This window comes from Columba livia, chromosome 15, assembly GCF_036013475.1.
Source record: "Columba livia isolate bColLiv1 breed racing homer chromosome 15, bColLiv1.pat.W.v2, whole genome shotgun sequence".
NCBI lineage: Eukaryota > Metazoa > Chordata > Aves > Columbiformes > Columbidae > Columba > Columba livia.
Window position 1 is genome coordinate 15,671,372 of NC_088616.1, and position 15,436 is coordinate 15,686,807.

Sequence of the window (15,436 nt, forward strand, 5' to 3'; positions counted from 1 at the left end):
AAATTTGAGAAGAAACTTCTTCCCGGTGAGGGTGGCAGAGCCTGGCCCAGGCTGCCCAGGGGGTTGTGGAGTCTCCTTCTGTGCAGACATTCCAACCCGCCTGGACACCTTCCTGTGTAACCTCATCTGGGTGTTCCTGCTCCATGGGGGGATTGCACTGCATGAGCTTGCCAGCTCCCTTCCAACCCCTGACACCCTGTGATCATCAGCCCCCGGTTCACCGTGTCCCCTCAGGGGCCTGAGGAGGGGCACAGGCCGTGTGACATCCCCCAATGGCAGGAGCCCGTGTAACACGGGCAGAAAACAGCCGAGAAGGCCGTGCCGGGGAAAAGGCCCAGCCCCGGGGCCGCCGATACGCCCCTGAGGAGAGCGGGATGCAGCACCTCCCCGGCCGCGAGTAATGGCGGCGCTGGGGGGGGGCAGCCCCACCGCCCTGCGCCATCTCCCCGCGCCGCGGCCCGGCGGATGGAGGGAGGGAGGGGGAAGGCGCTGCTTCCGCCGCGGCGGGGCGGGCCTGGGCCTGCAGCGGCGGCGCCGGGCGCGGGTAGGGGCGGCGGGGTCTCGCCTCAGCCTCGGCTCCCTCGGGAAGCGCCGGGGCCTGCGGGGGGAACGCGGGGGTCGCCCCCTCGGTGCCAGCGGGGGAGAGCGCGGCGGGTCGGGTTGGGCTCGGAGGCGGCCCGGGCTGTGGGTGCGATCGCTGTTAAACAGTGATCGCACGAAAACCTGTTCACAGAAAGGGCTGTCGGGCATTGAACAGGCTGCCCGGGGCAGTGGTGGAGTCACCATCCCTGCAGGGGTTTAAAAGGCGTTTAGACGAGGTTCTTATGGACGTGGTTTATTGCTAGAGTTAGGTTGTGGTTGGACTCCATCCTGAGGGTCTCTTCCAACCAAAATGATTCTATGAATCTATTCTATTCTATAATCGTTCTTGCTGGGGAGCGCAGGGCGGTGCTGCAGGGCCGCTAGATTTCCCCTCGCAGTCAGGGCTCTGCGATGCTTTTCCTCCAGATACGCACCCCGGAGTGCTTTTGTGCCCTGAAACCAACATGGGTATTTCAAACAAAGGGAAGGAACCGGGCTTTTTATAGCCCACGGTCCGTGCCTTTAATCTAACGCTACTTTATTGCTCTTGTTGTTTTATTGTTCCTTTTCCGCAGCGATGGAAGCGGGTCCCATCGTGACGTCCAAGCAGCGCGAGGCCGTGGTGTGCGGGGTCCCCACCGAGGTGGTGTGCACGGCCTTCTCCAACTCCGTCCTCGTGGTGGTCACACAGTACGGCAAGATGGGGACGATCGTCTACGTGGACCCCAGCACGGTCGGGGACGGCGTGGGCAGACCCTCGCTCACCACAAAGGTGCTGCTGGGCAAGGATGAGGTGAGAGCGGGTACACCAAGATATTAAGCTGCCAGAGATTGTCCAGAAGAGGCTGGGAAGTTGGTGAGGGGTTTGGAGGGGAAGCTGTATGAGGAGCAGCTAAAGTCACTTGGTTTATTCAGCCTGGAGAAGAGGAGACAGAGAGGAGACCTCGTTGCAGTTACAGCTTCCTCACAAGGGAAGCAGGAGGGGCAGGTGCCAAACTCTTCTCTTTATTGACCAGTGACAGAACCCAAGGGAATGGCAGAAGATGTGCCAAGGGACGGTCAGGCTGGACATTTCTTCACCCAGAGATGCTGGACACTGAACAGGCTCCCCAGGGAGGTGTCACGGCCCCAAGCCTGAGAGTGTTCAAGAAGAGACTGGACAACGTCCTCAGACACACGGGGTGACCTGTGGGGTGTCCTGTGCAGGGACAGGAGCTGGACTCCATGATCCTTGTGGGTCCCTTCCAGCTCAGGACATTCTATGACTCTGTGAGAGCAGGTGCACAGGCAGCGAGGACAAGGGGGAAATGTGGTAGGTGAGGCTGTGCAACTTGCCGGGGAGTTGATGAATCACAGCAGTTAAGCGATGTTTGCATAGGGGTGAGGTTAATTTTTAAATCTCTTCTGAGGGAAGAAGGGTTTATCAGAAAAGTATGCATGCTCATCTCTGCTCTTTTTGACATAAAAGGTTTAACTGTGGTTTGGGGATCTGTTATTTTGTGTCCTACAGGATATGGATTGCTTCGCCGTGTTTATGGAAGGTTTGATAAAGCTCCTGTTGATTTAAGGGTTGCGAGATCAAACACGCAGCCTTTGATAACCTTTTTTTTGGTTCCCGTTCCAGTGAGTTTGTTTTACTTTTCAAGTCCCTTTTCTCGCCCCCACACCCCCACTCTATGCCAGCCCCATAATGGACTTTAGTTGCTCTCTCCCAAGTGTGCCTGCCAGCACCTACCCTTGATAAAGTTTAATTTGTTTTGCCTCAACAAAATGAGTTTTTATCGACCATTTCACAAAGCTGGAGAGAAAGCAGAAGAAAATATATTTCGCAAAGCGTCAACTAGTCAACCATTAAAACAGAAAGTTACAGAGCTACAAGATTATGAGGCTTTCCATCAGGGTTGCAGCTATCAAATATTACTTGCTAACCTTAACTAGAAAAACTCCAGTAGCACAAGTTCCTGATTCTATGCATGCCTTCCCCATATGGAGTTCTCGTTCTTCAGCAGTAGCTTTTCCTTCTCTGGGTGCGAGATGCTTTGCTCTCCTTGATGTGACGTTTGGTCATTCTGACCACCTCCACCCCCAAGCTGTTTTTGTGTTTTATTTAGAAATGGAAAATGCCTGTGTTTACTTTGTTGCATAGCACTTTTAAAGCATTTTACCAGCTTAATCAATATAAACTTAAAGAAAAGGCTTTCACTAGTTTGCTACCTTTCTGCTTATGACTGTTAACATCCCGCTTTGGGGGAGCTAAAATCAAGCAAACTCATCCTTCTGATAAATACACAAATATGAATGTAAATGAAACTGAGCTGCATGTTCTTGTTAAAAAAACCTCATTAAGAAGATTATATCCCTTTTCCTCCCTCCTTCAGCCTCACTGCTTAGTTCTGTTCTTCATTGTTCTATTAAAATCAAAACCAAGTCTTTTACACATGGCATGCGAAGACTGTATATAACAGCATTTTGGGGTCTCTAGGAATTGCAAAAATAACATGTTTTTTCCAGACCTTGTCAACAGAACATACCCTCTTCAGCAACAAGTTTTTTAAGGAAAACTGTACTTGCAAACTTCTTCAGAAATCTGGCTGTGGTGGAAATAGAGGCGTTTTGATCAGTGGCATTTCACATAATGTGATATTTGGGGTTGTAGTTTGGGTGGGAGGATTAGCAGAAGGAAAGATTCTCTGCATCAGCTTTCCAGGTTTTCCAGACCAGCTCAAAACTCAATTCAAGTGCAGCTCTGGTTAAGTTGTTTTGGAGCGGCTTGAGCAGCTGTCACTCACAGGCCTAAACTCTTCCCTTTTAAGCTGATTGAGAAAGGGTTTCCTGAAGTTCCCCGTGCTGTGGCCTGGCCGTGCTGACCATACTATCTGCTCCCAGTCACGCTGGAACCGCTCAGCAAGCTGCACACTCGCTCCGAGTCCAGTATTGACAAGTTCTTGACGTGCTGCACGTCACTGCAGGACTGTTCCTCTCCTAACTCGAGGGGAAGGGCTCTCCGAGCTCTCAGAGTGTACATCTGTATATTTTTGCTTTTCAGCCCCTCGTCCATGTTTGTGCCAAAAACCTGGTGGCGTTCGTGTCTCAGGAAGCCGGGAACAAGCCCGTTCTTCTGGCCATGGCTTTAAAGGACAAGACCATGGAAGGAATACAAGCTCTCCGGGAAGTGATCCGAAGTTGCCAAGTGTGGTGAAGTTGTGCCATCTGGATTCAAGGAAATGATCTTGAGTCCATGAGTCATCACCACTTATTTAAAAGGACAAGAAGTGAAAATGATGGAATGTCTTTGTGCTGGTTTTGGACACGCTGAGGAATTTCATTGCTTTTTCTCTACTGTGTAGAACATTTGCGGGTCTGGTTACTGTGACAGGTTTGCAGTCCGTATAGTCAGTGATGAGACAAGAACAATTGCCTCAACATACGAGAGAAGTATTATTTTTATCACATTGGGTGGGATGTGTGTTTGGGCAGCGGTGCTGCTCTGCGTTTGTGTCCTGAGGAGCAATAGATGCCAAGCTCTGTAGCTACGCTGAACCGCAAAGGGGGAACACCCAGTGCAGAGTGAATAAAAGAAACATTGACGAATCTAATTTTACCTGTTTTCTTTTTTGCTCCGTGAAAGTCACTTCAATCGAAATACAAGCCTCAGTAACAAATCAACAGCAATTGCATAATAGGAAAGATTTTCTTGCCTGTTTTTAAGGAAGTGAGTCCTATATGACCGCGTTTGTCCGTATGTCAGTCTGCATTCATTTTCCACTTTCACTTCGAAAGGGGGGCAGATAATTATGCTCTGCAAATTTCATGGAAGTTGACATCAGGGTGGAAGATGGGAACCCAAATTAGTGGTGAGGAAAAAGACAATGTAACAGCTGCTTATGGATTACATGGTACCAGCACGTGAGAGAGGCGGCACATACATAGCTTGGGCCCCCTGCAACAAGGACCTGTCACAGGAGCCGTGGGGACAGGAGGGTTTGGGGGGTACACAGGGGTGTTTCTTCTGAGTCTGTCAAAAAAGCGTTGAGTGAAGTTATATGAGTTGCTGCAATGCCTAATAGCCAAAATTCTGCCATTTGCTTGGACAGCACATTTGTTTTTACCTCTTCTTGTAACACCACCACCACGTAGTAAATTTTTAAGTGGGCTGTTGAAGACTTTTGTCACTGATGAACTTGACTGGGCCTTGAATTCTGGGCTGGGGAGACTGGTGCTGTGTTAAGACCCATTGATACCGGCACAGACGCTGTGCCTGCCCCACATAGATCCAGTTGCTGCTTTGTTTCTCGTCTAAAAAAATCCCCTACAAGTAGAAAAGCAGAAAGCGCATTTCGAAAGGACTCCTTTCTCTGAAGTAAGGATTATTTACGGTATTTAAGGGATTACAAGAAATGAAACTTTTTTACAAGTATGTCCAGACGCTGCGGGCTTGCAGCTGCCCTTGACAAGAAACTTCATCTAAAAATAATTTTCCAAACTGTGCTTCCAAAAATCAAAGATTTGCATCTGCCAGAACTCCAGATTTTCCCTCTTTTACACTTTTTTTGTCTAGGAGGGCTGACAGAGGCATGTGGAACTTGTTACTGTTGGTCCTGGTTTGTTAGTAGGGATTCTTTCCCAACACAAAATTCAATGTATTTCCTAAATCTTGGTGCTTTTATAGTGTCCATAGCTCCAGCAACTTATGGAAACAGTACATTAATTAGCAAATTGAATGTAAATCGCATCTTCCACTGTGGTGGTATGGTGGCACACCATTGCCATGCCCCGAAGACCTGAGTGTTGCTACCTAAGAGCCAACCACAAGTTAACCACCTTGATTTCCTGGTTCTGCATGCCAGCAGGTCTGCGCAGGGTGGCAGGTAGGGACGTGGACATCTCTCCCATTTGGTGCTCGGAGCCTGGACAGATGTATCTTGTTGCCTTTCTGTGGCGATAAATTAGACCTCGAGCAATTGCTCCTTCGACTTTGCTCCTCTCTGCTCTGCAGTAAACCAAGGGAAAGGCCTGCACCGAAAAACAGGCACAAGTCTGCCAGTCACCTCCCCAGCTGCATGCCTTTTAATCATCGCTGTCCTCCAGGTGAGAATTAACTCCCAATTGCAAGAAAACCAGCCTTTTGCCACCCAGGCAGAGCTCTCACCCACAGCCGGGCTGCACTGTGGTTTTCCACCCGTGTTTGCTTTCGGGGCGTGGGTGCTGAGCGCAGCGGACTGGCAAGGTGGGTTGGGTGGCTTTTCTGCAGGAGGTGAAGCCCGACCTGCTGCTCCGGCTCCCACGGGCGATCGGGAGCGGGCAGGGCGATCGGGAGCGGGCAGGGCCTGCTGCCAGGCGCAGGCAGGGCTGGGGGGGTGCCCGGAGGAGGAGTCTCCCACGGGTGCAGGTGGAGGAGGGCACAGGGGATGCGGAGGAAGGTGTCCCCAGCAGCCAGACCCGCTCCCGGAGGAGCCCCACAGGGTAAGTGGGGTCCTGGGGGTGCAGCAGCAGGGGGTTCCCCCACAGAACAGGGGTTGTTGCTCCAGCCATCGGTCCTGAGCACCCATGGGAGCTGCAGCAAGGGCAGAGGCTGCTGCTGGAGCCATGTGCATGCGTCACACACCCCTCGGGATGGGCTTTAAGGAGGGCTCGGTGCTGCCCTGCCTCTATTTATAGCTGTGTGCTATAGGTGCTTCCTCCTGGGCGCCATGGGGGTGGCATACAGAGGGTGAATAACCCCCGTGTCTCGGCTTTATCTGGAAGCAGGTGGGGGAAAGGCATGTCTCCGGGGCCGGTGGGGCTGAGCTTGGCCGCTCTCCCTCCAGGGATGGGGTCAGGGATCACTCCCCCTTTACCGGAGCACACAGCCAGCCCCACAGAGGCACTGCTGGGGGGCTGCGGGGGCCCACCGCTCCTTTCTGACCGCCCCAGCCCCGTGGAGGCTGCTGTTGAGCTGGGGATTTGTCCCCTGGTGTTTCAGGACAATGGGAGCGATGGTAGCTGGGAGCTCACACCTGTGGTTGGAGGGGAATCCCCGGCAAATTGCAAAGCCCCGTTTGCAGGTGGCCGGCCTGACCACAGGTGTCACTGCTCAGTTTATTTTCTGCTCAGCGCTCACTTAACATCTCCAATATCCCAGGGAGTGCGCGTAACAGGTAAACTGTGTGTGGCAAGTACCTGCAAGGTGCCTACAAACGGCCAGACTGGACGTGGCACTGGCGCGGTCCCATCCAGGAGCTGAGTTTTGCAGCTAATAATACTGTTTGTGTCTCCTCACCGCCTTTGTTTTGGAAGAAAACAGCCCTATATCTGCATTGAATTGCCCGGCTACCTTGCACAGCCGGGATCTAATTACCTCAGGAGCTGGGAGCCCTGTCTCCGAGCAGCACCGAGGCTTTTGTTCTCAGTGACTTGCTCCGCCGTGTTTGGAGGGTGACAATGCCGGGGAGCCTGCCAGGACCAGCTGCTGGTGCCACCGTGCTCGTACCGTGATGCCTGCAGCCGGGCTGGGAAAGCTAATAGGAGCTGGGATGTCTTGGGCCAAGCGTCCATGGCACAGCACTGGGTCAAAAACAGAATGAGTGGGTCTAGTGATGAGCACAGCTCTCCGCTGTGTGCTGGGAAGTGAGCTGGACTGCATCCTTCCCTATCGTGATTCTTGCGCAGAGGGAAATGCAATCTGTATGGCCCCAACTTGCAGCAGGGCAGCCCCAGAAAGAGCAAGGAGTGGTGTGGAACAGCACACAGCTGGGTTCTCCCCTCCCTCCCCGCACCATGAGCTATCTCTGGCCTCCTGTTAATGTTTACAAGGCAGGTCCAGCGTCGTCGTGGTCTGTCCAAAGACCAGCTCCCTCCCCGGGATCCTGCTTCCTGCTGGCGGGGCAGGGCTGTGGGACAGTCACGGGGAGGAAAAACCCGGCTCCCCGCTGCCTCGGTAACCCCACCAGCCCCGTTCTCCCCCGTGCTGTCCCCGGCTCCGCTTCCCCACTCGCGGGCGCAGGTATGAGCTCTGGGACCCAGCCAGCACGCCCGGCCCTGGGCATCTCCGCTTACAGGCGGAGGGGGGGGAAGGTATTTTTAGGGCTGTTGATCTGACACCAGCTGAGTTTCCTCTCCTGCGAGGTTGGCGTTCAGGAACAGGGCAGGAGAGGAAGCTGCTGAGTGAGCTCTTGGTTTGGTCTGTTTTCCGTGTTTAATTGGACTGAGGGCATTCCCTACCACTCTTATCTGTGGCAGATGTTTTCTTGCTTCTCACGAGTTCATGCTTACAGTTTTACCTCAGGCAGTAGTTACCAGCAGCTACAATCTTTGTTTGTTAACAATATGCTGAGAAGAATCTATATTGTTAGAGCTCTGCTTACAGGTGGTTGCTTAAAAAAAACCCAAAAAACACGCTATTGTTATACTTGGGGAAAAAGCAGCTTCCCACAGATTAGCAGAAAGACCAAGCATGGCAGTTTATGCATCTGTTGGCCTTGAGATATGAAGCTGCCCTATAAATAAGAGCATATTATTAGGTTGGTCCTTGCTGTCTGGAGCCGCAGGGTACATGGTGCCATATGCCCCAGCCACCCTCTGTGCCAGGAACGCTCAGAGCCTTGTGGCTTTGAGGGGGACAGACCTGCCGGGGAGATGCGAGAGCCCTTCGATGTCCCCAAAACGCAGCAGCCCTGGGGTTTGCCCCCAGCAGGCCATACATGAGGAAAGGAGCCAAATGTTGGGGGGACCACAAAGAGGATGTCCAAGGAGGACACCATTGTCCTGATGACTCTTTGGTGAGGGACTCGTTATTATTATGGGTGAGGGATGAGTTTAACCCTTAAGTCTCAGGTTCCTGATGGAAATGGGTCCTGAACCACAAGTGTGAACTCATATGGGCACAAGTGCAGGCAGATATTTCCCTTTCAAACAGGATAGTGACCCCCGAGAAAACAAGCAGGAGCAAGGCTGGGAAGGGGAAGCATGTGTTTTGGGGACACAAGAACCTCATGCACCTTATCAGAGAAAAGAACTCCTGCTTTTTGAAGGACATTTCGCATTTTCCTGGTGGGAGAGGCAGATCCAAACACAGTGAATAGGCTGGATTGGGTGAAGGACACCCTGGAAAAACCCTGGGGAGGAGATAAACCTCACAGGACGTTTGTCACACCATGTGGGCTGGGAAACCTGCTGGGACCTTCCCCTTCACCAGCTTGCCCCAGTCCTGCCTTCCTGCACCACTCCCGGTGCTTCTCCCTTCCTGCAGATGAGCAATGTCACCTGTGCCTTGTCATCTCCCCCGGCACCCAGCACCCCGCGGCCCAGCATGGTGGCCACACTGGCCTCGGCTCCCCCATCCCCAGCCCTCATCCTGCTCACAGCTGCCCACAACACCTCTGAGGACAGCCGGCAGCTTTTCCTGACCACGACGGCAGCGCAGGTCATCTCTGGCATCTTCGTGTGGTCAGCGCTCATCGTCACCTTTCACCAGGTACAGGCTGGAGCGGAAGCGAGGCTCAGGGCTGGGGTTAACGCAAGGGCAAACATATTGATTCATTGCAAATCACTCAGCTCTGGGTGCATATTTCCTCCTGTTGCTGCCTGGAGGGGATATCTCGGCAGCTCGGGAGGGTGGACTTTGCCCACACACTCCGGGGATGGCTGCCAGAGCCAGGAGAGGCTGTAGGATGTTGGCACTACTCGTAGGCAACACCCAGTGGGGTTTCTCATCTGACACCCCGGGGTCTGTGCCTTTGGGGTGCACATCACTGGCTGCCCTGAAACATATGGCCGGTGGGCATGTCTGTGCCTGCTACATGGAATTTGTGCTGCTGAAAGCAGCCCTGGGGCAAGCTGGCACCTCTGAGCACTGGGACACGACTCCATGGGGGCCGGTGTAGAGGGGGGAATGCTCCTTGCACAGCCCCGGGGAACAGACCCAATTTCCACGTGTTTTTGTGGAAGAGATTGCCCTGGGGCCTGGGATGGAGCCTGTCTCATGTGTCTGTTCATGGCAATGGGTCTGTGGTGGAAAGCCAGAGGTGCTGCCACCCCTGGGAGGAGGGGTGACATGGGACAAGCCTCTGGCATGCCCCCAGGCTGAGGGCACCTCTGGTTCCCCTCCCGAGTGGTGGTAGCCACGCTCTGCACTGGGCACTTTGCAGATCTACACGCACCTGAAGAATTACACCGTCCCCAAGGAGCAGCGCTACATCATCCGCATCCTCTTCATCGTGCCCATCTATGCCTTCGACTCCTGGCTCAGCCTCCTCCTCCTCGGCAGCCACCAGTACTATGTCTACTTCGACTCGGTGCGCGACTGCTACGAAGGTGAGCACAGCCTGTCCTTGGCAGGGAGGCCGATGGCAAAGCAGAGCTCCCATCCCACTCACCTGTCTCTGGAGTGTCCTGCATTGCACAAAGTGGCGAATCTCCATCTCTTCCACTCCCCACTCTCCCTTCCTCCGTACGGAGGTTTTCCCTCCTTCTCCATCAGTAGCAGGGAGGGGATGCCCCATGGGCAGAAACTTGTCTGCCACCTGCCTGCAGGCTCAGAGGGACCACAGTGTCCTGCTCCTGGGGAAAGAGGTTTCCTGGCTGCCTTTGTGGTAGAAATGCAGCTTTTCTAAAGGCAGACCTACCTAAGAAATTGGGGAGTTGGGATGTTTTGAGGTGCAGGGGAAGCTCGTGAGTGTTGAGGTTGCTCTTCCACCTTGTTGCCCTCCCCCTGGAGAAGGGAGGCATGTGGATATGTGTATTACTTTGGGTTTGGAGTGCCCCTTGGCATTGTTGAGATCCTTCCACGCAGATGGTCACTGGCCATTGCACTCCTGCCTGGCCTTGCCTGGGTGTCCAGCAGCACTGCTGGGATGTGTGACTGCCGCCACGGGCACCCAGGGCCCGTGTGTGCACAGAGGAGCTGCTGCACCTGCAACAAACCCTCTGCACATGGTGCATTCGACCTGCTGCTTCTCTCGCTGGGCTCCTACCCACCAGAGTCCCAAATCCTGGTGCTGTGCTGGGGTGGATGAGAAGGCACCTGAGTAGCAAGGCATGTGAAATGTAATAACCTTCACCCCCAACCTGCATCTCCATCGGCCCTGCTGATTGTATCTGCCCTTGCCTCGACAGCTTTCGTGATTTACAGCTTCCTGAGCCTTTGCTTCGAGTACCTCGGAGGGGAGAGCACCATCATGGCAGAGATCCGGGGGAAGCCCATTGCGTAAGTCGCAGCATCCCACGAGTACCTCGTCCCTCCGCCCGCTTTCCCCATTTAACAGCCTCAATGACATCTTTGCTTCTACTTCCAGATCCAGCTGCATTTACGGGACCTGCTGCCTTCAGGGCATGTCCTACTCCATCGGCTTCCTGCGCTTCTGCAAGCAGGTGGGTACCCAACAGAGCGCATCGGCTCTGCTCCCCTCTGATGGGGGCTCTCTGGGCAGCAGGGCCCTTCCCTGCTGCCCTGCCAAGAGGTCTCTGCTGAGCTGCTCTCCTGAGATGCTCTCTTTGGTTTTGTTTTCCTGGGAGGGAGGCAGCTCCGGCACCTGGCCAGCAGCAGGGTGCCGCACTCGCTGTCCTTGCTCTGACTCACTGCTGAGTCAGGGTCTCCTCCCACTGCAGAGCCCAGATTGCCATCTCTGTCCAGACCCAGCTGAGCTGGATGGCTCTCTCAATCTCCAGGGCTGAATCCTGGTGCTGGTCTGTCCTCAAGCCACCCAGTCCCCCCTGTCAGAGTGGCTATGCTGCATTTCAGGAGCTGCCTTTTGGGAGCCCTGCTCCCTCCCATCTGCAAACCTTGTGCTGGTTCATATTTCACCCCACAGCGCTGGTCACCCCTGCAATGGAGAACTGTCCTTTCCTCTGTGTCTCTGTCCTGGGAGCAGAAGGGTTGGCTCCTGCAGAGGGGCTGGGGGTGGCTGGAGCTGCAAGGGGGCAGTGGGATGTCCTTGCTGCCTGGGGTGCACCGTGTCTCTCCTCTCTGCAGGCTACGCTGCAGTTCTGCATCGTGAAACCCCTCATGGCCATCGTCACCATCATCCTGCAGGCATTTGGGAAGTACCACGACGGGGACTTCAAGTGAGGATGCTGGATCGGGCTGGGGAGGGTGGAGGGGACAGGATGGGTCCCTGCTCTGTCACAAGGGACAGGGTGTCCTGCCAGCCCTCCCTGGGGCGCTGCTCTGCAGGTAGCAAGAGTATAAGGAGCCAAAGGACCTGGGAACGGAGACTCGCTGCCCTCAAAATGAGAAAGGGACCAAACTCCCGTGGGCTGTAATAATAAACATCGACCAACAGAAGAAAAGCTGAGAGCAGCACCCCGCCCCGTCTTCTGCCCACCTCACCGTCCCTGGTGGGGCTGTGCTCTCCCCTGTGGCACAGCTACGCGTCTCCCCTCCCCATTTCATCCTTTTCTGCCCCCACTGTGCTCACTTTGTGTCCTGCAGCCCGGGGCAGCTGCTCTCTCTTCCCCCGCAGTGTCCAAAGCGGCTACCTCTACATCACCATCATTTACAACTTCTCTGTGAGCTTGGCGCTCTATGCCCTCTTCCTCTTCTACTTCGCCACCATGGACCTGCTGCGCCCGTTTGAGCCAGTACTCAAGTTCATCACTATCAAGGCAGTAATTTTCCTCTCCTTCTGGCAAGGTGGGTCCCACCACAGGTGCCCAGTTCTCCTCCTGTAGTCCCACCTGACCTGGGGACACAGGATCAGAGCTGATCCCTCTCCCTTCCCCTGCACAGGGACGCTGCTTGCAATCCTGGAGAAATGTGGGGTGATCCCCGAAGTTCAGATCATCGATGGGAAGGAGGTGGGAGCTGGGACGGTGGCTGCCGGCTACCAGAACTTCATCATCTGCATTGAGATGTTCTTTGCTTCCATTGCCCTGCGCTACGCGTTCACCTGCCAGGTGTACAGGGAAAAGAAAGAAAACTCAACAGGTAACTTTCCTCTCTTCTGCCTTCCTTATCAGTGAATAAAGAAAGAGGAGACCTGCCCTTAGAGCATTAACAATGGGATGCTAAAAGCCATGAGAAGAGTCGTCTTCTCCTGTGCTCCATGGGTTCCTTCTCCCTCTTCCCTCGTGATACCCACGAGCCACAGCGAGCAGATAGGAAAAATCCTCGGTGTGGATGGGCAGCATTAGGGGATTGTGGTGTTAAGGCACATACTGCTGGAGAGGTTCCATCCTCTTTGAAACATGGAGCTGGGGTTGCCTTTTTTCACCACTGCAGGCTGACGTGGCCCACAATGCGGCCCTGGTCTTGAACTTCTAAGGAAAGGCGTCTCTCCCTTTTCGGAGTGCTGGGGCTCCTTGGCTGATGTCCCACCGCCCTCCCGCTCTCGCTGTTTTTCAGCAAACCTTGCCCCGATGCAGAGCATCTCGAGTGGGCTGAAGGAGACCATGAGCCCCCAGGACATCGTGCAGGATGCGATCCACAACTTCTCGCCCGCGTACCAGCAGTACACCCAGCAGGCGATGCAGGAGGCAGAGCGCAAAGCGCCGGGGGAGAACGGGCACGTAGCCTCCAAGGTGGAGGGACCAGCCGGCAGAAAGAGCAAAAACATTGAGAAGAGAGTGCTGATCGTGTCGGACGAGGAGCTGTAGGAGACATCGGAGGGGACAGTAACACTGGAGAGGTTTAAACCCATGCAAGTGGGAACTGTCTCAAGGCTGAGACACTCTGAGTCCCAAGAAGTTAGGAACTCAACTCAAAAAGGCAGTCTCTTGAAGGGAAGATGCAATAGCCCAGGGAAAGGTTAAATCAAATAGTGCCAGCTTCTGCTGTCCCATCTCTACAGGTGTTAGGGGCTGCGCTGACTTTGCCCCTGTGATTAAGCAGCCCCGCATTGCTGTCTGGGCTCTGCTGCTCCACAGCCAGTGTCTCGGTGCCACCCCCGTGTCCCTGCCCACGCGGGGGGACACCAGCCAGGGAGGGGAACTGGGCTGCAGGACGGACCCGCTGCCCTCGCCCTCCTCTTAGCAGCGCTGGGGCCTGGGAGAAGCGCTTTTCTCAGCACAGTTCTGCTCTAGTTTCTCCCAATTTGAGCAAAAAAAAAAAAAAACTATCTCAAAGGGCCCCATGGAGAAAACAGCCCAGGAAGGTGACTTCACTTCACCTCAAAACCCGGTAATGGTTCAAAGACGTCATTCCTTATTTTTACATCTTCTCCCAGAAAAGCCTATGGAGTGGTGCAGAAGACCTTTGCTGGGGAGGAAGAGTAAGTCATCCTCTTCTCCCTCCAGATGGGCACGCAGCTGCCTGAGCAGCTCCCCGGGGAGCAGCAGGGAGGTCCCACGCGGGGCTGAGCTGGGGCTCGCAGCTGCATTTCTGAGAGCTGCCGGTGACAGAAGGGCTTGTTTACGTCTAAACCCACTTATCTCTGAATGGATCAGAAGTTGAAAGAGATTCCAGCTTCCTTATCGGAGTCTTTATTAGGGAACCAGACTGTGACTGGTGGGGGTAGGAATGTGCTTATTGGGAACTGTCTGTTCCTCCTGACCCCTCGCTATTTACCGTCCCCGGGATTTGCTCGACCTGTGGAAGGCAGGAGGGAGCTGAGCCCAGCCGGGTGACAGTGACGACGGTGGGGATGGAGCGGTGCTGGGGGTGGCTGCTGCTCGGGCAGGACCGCTGGCAGAGGAAGATACTGCACAGAGGGATTTTCCCCATACCGGTGACAGAGAGCGCACATCCATCTGTTAAACTGCCTCTCTGTTGGTTTAGTTCATTTTTGTTTTCCCAATTTTTAGTCCAATTTCTATTCCCCTGTTAATGAGATGATCCCTGGGAACTCAGGCACTGGTAGGGCTGTTGTTTGGTGGTGGGAGCTGAGTAGCGAAAGGACGAGGGCAAGTCTACAGCCTCAGATTTGTAGTCGCGTGGCAAACAAACCGAGAGGTAAGGCTGAGAGCCATTTTACACACAACTCCTCGCAGGTTTCTTTTTTCCCTGCTCTTAAGCTGCAAAATGTAAATCATAACATGAAATTATTTTATTTATGATTTTTTTTTCTAATAAACAGCAATTTCTACCATGGAGTGAGCAAGTGTTTTCCCCTAGCTCAGCAAGCAAAGCCCACGTTCCTGCTCTAATGCTGATGCTCTGAAGCTCAAGGTCCGCCCTGCCCCTCGATGCTGGCCCAGCAGAAATACCTGCACACGCAGCATCTTGCACATGCAGCATCCTGCACACTTTGGCATTCCTGCAGGATTTGCGCTCATCTTTTTCACTCCACAAAGAGTGTGTGTGTGTCCCCCGATTCCTCTCCTTACAATGCTCCCTTGCCTAAGCTGTGGCTGCAGCAGTTCAGAGCTGCCGGAGCTGCTTTAGCAAAGCTAAGCCCAGACCAGCAGCGACAAGACAACCTTTATTTATCATTATTGGAGGAATCTTATCTCGTTGGTAGCCCAGACTCTACACGAGCAGCCTGTAGCTAAGCCAGTCTTGCAAGTCCCTCTGCTCCGAAGCACCACTGCTCATACCTGCTCAGCCGGTGAGACCTCCACCACTTTTCCTGCAACAAGGTCCCTAAACAAGAGCCATATGCTCTGTGCATCCAGGCATCCATCCAGGACCCCGAACATCCTGGGAGCAGGATCCTCTTGCTTGCAAAGTGCAGCCTCGATGCTCAGGGACGAGGCTGCTGGGCTCGGTAAGGCACCCAGCACCAAAGCAGGGACATCTCCCAGCTGAACATCTTGGTCTGCAGATCCCTTGGGTGAGCTGAACATCTTGGACTGCACCCCGTTGGGTGAGCACCGGCCACAGCTGCAGGAACGGAATCTGCTCCAGCTCCCGGGGTGAGGACAGACTGCAAAGGTGACGATGGCACATCTGCTGTCACGCTCATGGCCACTGAGATACAGACTTGCGCAAGAACACAGCAAG

The 15,436-nt window shown here is 54.2% G+C and overlaps 2 protein-coding genes across 4 annotated transcripts; both read left to right on the forward strand.

Annotated features, from left to right (window-relative positions):
• Positions 1-403: 403 nt before the first annotated feature.
• On the forward strand, positions 404-4,178 carry PSMG3 (proteasome assembly chaperone 3). Its single transcript, XM_065031508.1, has 3 exons — positions 404-544; positions 1,158-1,375; positions 3,629-4,178. The coding sequence occupies exons 1-3, from the start codon at positions 466-468 to the stop codon at positions 3,779-3,781; spliced, it is 450 nt and encodes a 149-aa protein (XP_064887580.1). The 5' UTR covers positions 404-465; the 3' UTR covers positions 3,782-4,178.
• A 1,469-nt stretch (positions 4,179-5,647) lies between these two features.
• Positions 5,648-14,586, forward strand: TMEM184A (transmembrane protein 184A). 3 transcript variants are annotated; one of them, XM_065031502.1, is made up of 9 exons: positions 5,648-5,670; positions 8,810-9,034; positions 9,708-9,873; positions 10,675-10,765; positions 10,854-10,929; positions 11,531-11,622; positions 12,021-12,190; positions 12,287-12,484; positions 12,902-14,586. In XM_065031502.1, exons 2-9 carry the CDS (start codon positions 8,810-8,812, stop codon positions 13,150-13,152), a joined length of 1,269 nt encoding a protein of 422 aa, XP_064887574.1. In that variant the 5' UTR covers positions 5,648-5,670; the 3' UTR covers positions 13,153-14,586. The 3 variants fall into 3 exon arrangements, with proteins under 3 accessions (XP_064887574.1, XP_064887572.1, XP_064887571.1); XM_065031500.1 differs by lacking the exon at positions 5,648-5,670 and adding an exon at positions 5,893-6,045; XM_065031499.1 differs by lacking the exon at positions 5,648-5,670 and adding an exon at positions 6,070-7,564.
• The last annotated feature ends 850 nt before the right edge of the window (positions 14,587-15,436 follow it).

Excerpts from the sequence above, each read along its gene's own strand:
- TMEM184A (XM_065031499.1), top strand. The coding sequence starts at position 7,364 with ATGTTTACAAGGCAGGTCCAGCGTCGTCGTGGTCTGTCCAAAGACCAG. Across the intron at positions 10,766-10,853 it reads ATCCGGGGGAAGCCCATTGC|ATCCAGCTGCATTTACGGGA; the intron begins GTAAGTCGCAGC and ends TTCTACTTCCAG. Across the intron at positions 10,930-11,530 it reads TCCTGCGCTTCTGCAAGCAG|GCTACGCTGCAGTTCTGCAT; the intron begins GTGGGTACCCAA and ends TCCTCTCTGCAG.
- PSMG3 (XM_065031508.1), top strand. The coding sequence starts at position 466 with ATGGAGGGAGGGAGGGGGAAGGCGCTGCTTCCGCCGCGGCGGGGCGGG. Across the intron at positions 545-1,157 it reads AGCGGCGGCGCCGGGCGCGG|CGATGGAAGCGGGTCCCATC; the intron begins GTAGGGGCGGCG and ends CCTTTTCCGCAG. Across the intron at positions 1,376-3,628 it reads TGCTGCTGGGCAAGGATGAG|CCCCTCGTCCATGTTTGTGC; the intron begins GTGAGAGCGGGT and ends TTTGCTTTTCAG.